This window comes from Tasmannia lanceolata, unplaced genomic scaffold, assembly GCF_043159265.1.
Source record: "Tasmannia lanceolata isolate RefF3 unplaced genomic scaffold, GAP_Taslan_0.1 ptg000013l, whole genome shotgun sequence".
Lineage (NCBI taxonomy): Eukaryota > Viridiplantae > Streptophyta > Magnoliopsida > Canellales > Winteraceae > Tasmannia > Tasmannia lanceolata.
Window position 1 is genome coordinate 30,008,317 of NW_027518690.1, and position 3,628 is coordinate 30,011,944.

General features: G+C 51.9%; 1 protein-coding gene across 1 annotated transcript; it reads right to left on the reverse strand.

Moving 5' to 3' along the window:
- Positions 1 to 615: 615 nt before the first annotated feature.
- Positions 616 to 2,682, reverse strand: LOC143891147 (uncharacterized). Its single transcript, XM_077395786.1, has 2 exons — positions 1,555 to 2,682; positions 616 to 1,203 (listed from the first exon to the last, which is right to left on the reverse strand). The coding sequence occupies exons 1-2, from the start codon at positions 2,680 to 2,682 to the stop codon at positions 616 to 618; spliced, it is 1,716 nt and encodes a 571-aa protein (XP_077251901.1).
- Between the last annotated feature and the right edge of the window lie 946 nt (positions 2,683 to 3,628).

A 3,628-nucleotide genomic window follows, 5' to 3' on the forward strand; every position in this document is an offset into this window, starting at 1 on the left:
CTCTAGTTTATACTGCTTTTTTGTATGATGCGTAACTATCGCTCCAGGTAGGAGTCATGGACTTAGGAGTGGACTCCCGGTTCTTTGCGGAGACGAACCGTGGCGAACCAAACGTCGAGTACCCTAGTTTTAGTGAACTGGGTTTCGAAGGAGCTTTGGTTTTTTGCATCCGGGCTGGTTCCGGACCAGGAGTGGGCTCCCGGTCTTTGCGGAGACGAGCCGTGGCGAACCAAACGTTGAGTACCCTAGTTTTAGTGAACTGGGTTTCGAATGAGCTTTGGTTTTTGCATCCGGGCTGGTTCCGGACCAGGAGTGGGCTCCCGGTCTTTGCGGAGACGAGCCGTGGCGAACCAAACGTTGAGTACCCTAGTTTTAGTGAACTGGGTTTCGAAGGAGCTTTGGTTTTTGCATCCGGGCTGGTTCCGGACCAGGAGTGGGCTCCCGGTCTTTGCGGAGACGAGCCGTGGCGAACCAAATGTTGAGTACCCTAGTTTTAGTGAACTGGGTTTCGAAATCTGACGGACACGAAGGCATTTGCAAAAAGAAAAGGTTCTTTCATTCACATTCAGGAGATATTTACAAAGTTTTTTTTTTGTGTGTGTGTCGGCTACTTTGCTACTGATGATATTTGCGAAGGTTCTTCGAGTTCCAGGCATGTGGTAATAGTTGTTCCTCGAGTGTTTCCAGTCTATAACTTCCCGGGCGAATCACCTCTTTTACTCGGTAAGGCCCTTCCCAGGTTGGGGAAAGCTTTCCGGCCTTCTTGGGTTGGGAGATAGCAGCTTTCCTTAAGACAAGATCTCTAACTCGAAACTCTCTAGGGCGTATCTTCGAGTCATGGTAGCGAGATACTTTCTGCTTGTAGGCGGCGACTCTTATTCGGGATTCTTCTCTGGCCTCCTCTAATAAGTCAAGATTCGCGCGGAGCCCGTCACCGTTGAGCTGTTCGTTGAAGTTGGAAATTCTAGCGGACGGGGTGCCTACATCGACAGGTATTACCGCCTCTGTTCCGAAGGACAGGTTGAATGGGGACTCACCCGTTGGTGTGCGCGGGGTGGTGCGATAGGCCCATAGGACGTGATACAGCTCATCTGCCCATCGACCAACTTTTTCGTCCAGTCTTTTCTTGATCCCTTGCAGCAGGATTCGGTTTGTGACTTCTGTCTGCCCGTTGGTCTGTGGGTGTGCTACGGAGGTGAACCGCTGCTCAATTTTCAGGTCGGAGCAAAACTTCCGAAAGTTTCGGCAGTCGAACTGTTTGCCGTTGTCTGTTATCAGGGCGCGAGGAATCCCGAATCTACAGACTACTGATTTCCAGAAGAAGTTCTGCACATTCTGTTCGGTGATCTGGGCTAGAGGTTCAGCCTCCACCCATTTGGTAAAGTAATCAATAGCCACCACTACGAAGGTGCGCCTTCCGGAGGCCGGTGGGAAGGGGCCCAAGATATCCATTCCCCAAATAGCGAAGGGTAGCGGGCTAACAATTGGGGCCATAGACATGGCGGGCTGATGAATGGTGGGGGAGAACTTTTGGCATTTCTCGCATCTCTTTACCAGGGTCAGCGCGTCTTGTCTCAACGTTGGCCAGTACAGGCCTCTAAGGAGGACTTTGATCGCCAGGGCTTTGCCCCCTAAGCGCTCCCCGCAAATACCTTCGTGTGTCTCCTGCAGGGCATACGTGGCGTCGCTGGGCCGGAGACACTTTAAGTATGGGAGAGTATAGGATCTTTTGAACAAGTTCTCGCCATCAAGTGAAAAACGGGCTGCTCTTTGGATCACCTTGCGCGCTCCTCTCTTGGCCTCAGGCAGTTTCCCACTACGCAGGTAGTCGACGATCTCATCCATCCAGCAGGGCTCGTGTTCCACCTGCATTATCTCAGCAGCCTTTCTTTCGATACTGGAGGCCTGTAGGAACTCCATGCATATATTCCCGAGAGTCGTGTATCCGGATGCGGCCAGCTTGGACAGTACATCTGCCTTTGTGTTGTCCGTTCTGGGGATTCTGACAACCTCAAAACTTCTGAACTTGGAGGATAGTTGCCGGACCTGGGAGAGGTATTTAATCATTCGCTCGTCGCGGGCTTCGTATATACCTTGGATTTGGTTGGCGACCAACTGGGAGTCACAGTAAGCTTTCAATCTCTGGGCTCCAGTCTGGACTGCAAGATTCATTCCGGCGAGGAGTGCTTCATACTCAGCCTCATTGTTGGAAGCGCGAAAGCCGAACCTCAAGGCGTAGTCTAGTGTGAAACCGTCCGGCCCGGTTAAAACCAGACCGGCTCCGCAACCAGCCTTGTTTGAGGATCCATCCACGTGCACTTCCCAAAGTGCTTCGGTGATTGAAGGATCATGCTCAACTGGTGGCATGGGGATGGTTCCTGCTCTGGCTTCATCTTCTACTGGTTCTCCGGCTGTAGTAGCACCTTTCGCTGCTAGGGCTTGGGCGATTTCAGGTTCGGCGATCTGCTGAGGGATGGAGCACTCAGCTACGAAATCTGCCAATACTTGAGCCTTGATCGCGGGCCTGGGCATGTACCGGATGTCAAATTCACTCAATTCCACGGCCCATTTAACCAATCGTCCTGAAGTATCTGGCTTGTGGAGGACTTGTCTAAGCGGCTGGTCAGTTAGGACCTTTATCGTGTGAGCTTGGAAATACGGTCTCAACTTCCTGGCCGCCATTACCAGCGCGTAAGCCAATTTCTCGACCCGCTGGTACCTTATTTCGGCGTCATGCAAGGCTTTGCTAACGTAGTAGACCGGTTTTTGTTGGCTGCGCTCTTCACGAACTAGGACCGCAGCCAGAGCCAGGGGGCTTATAGATAGATACAAGATTAGCTCCTCACCGGGCTCCGGTTTTGTCAATAGCGGTGGAGAGGACAAATATTGCTTCAGCTCCTCGAAGGAGGTTTGGCATTCCTCTGTCCAGGGCGAGGTTTTGAGGCCTTTGACTGCATTGAAAAAAGGGAGACACCTCTCTGCAGATTTTGAGACGAAGCGCCCCAGCGCGGCTATCATCCCTGTCAGTCGCTGCACTTCTCTGATGGTTTTCGGCGGAGCGAGCTCCACCACGGCCTTGATTTTTTCTGGATTGGCCTCTATCCCTCTCTGGCTGACCATAAACCCCAGAAACTTCCCCGAGCCGACCCCAAAAGTGCACTTGGTGGGATTGAGTTTCATCTTATTGTCTCTCAGGACTTGAAATGTTTCTTCTAGATCGGAGACATGATCTTGCGAGCTTAGGCTTTTCACCAGCATGTCGTCGACGTATACTTCCATGTTGCGGCCAATCTGATTCCGGAAGAGTTTGTTTACAAGCCTCTGATACGTGGCCCCAGCATTCTTCAGGCCAAAGGGCATGACACGGTAGCAGTAAGTCCCCTGATCCGTTACGAAGGAGGTCTTCGGGATATCTGACTCATACATTCTGATCTGGTTATATCCAGAGAAGGCGTCCATGAAACTGAGCGCTTCGTGACCTGCGGTGGCATCGATGAGCTGATCGATTTTTGGGAGCGGGTAGCTGTCCTTTGGACAAGCTTTATTCAAATCCGTGAAGTCGACGCAGGTTCTCCATTTCCCATTGGCCTTTTTCACCAGGACTACGTTTGCCAGCCAGTCCGGGTAC

Excerpts from the sequence above, each read along its gene's own strand:
- LOC143891147 (XM_077395786.1), bottom strand. The coding sequence starts at position 2,682 with ATGGCGGCCAGGAAGTTGAGACCGTATTTCCAAGCTCACACGATAAAG. Across the intron at positions 1,204-1,554 it reads GACAAGACGCGCTGACCCTG|CGGTTCACCTCCGTAGCACA; the intron begins GTAAAGAGATGC and ends AAAATTGAGCAG.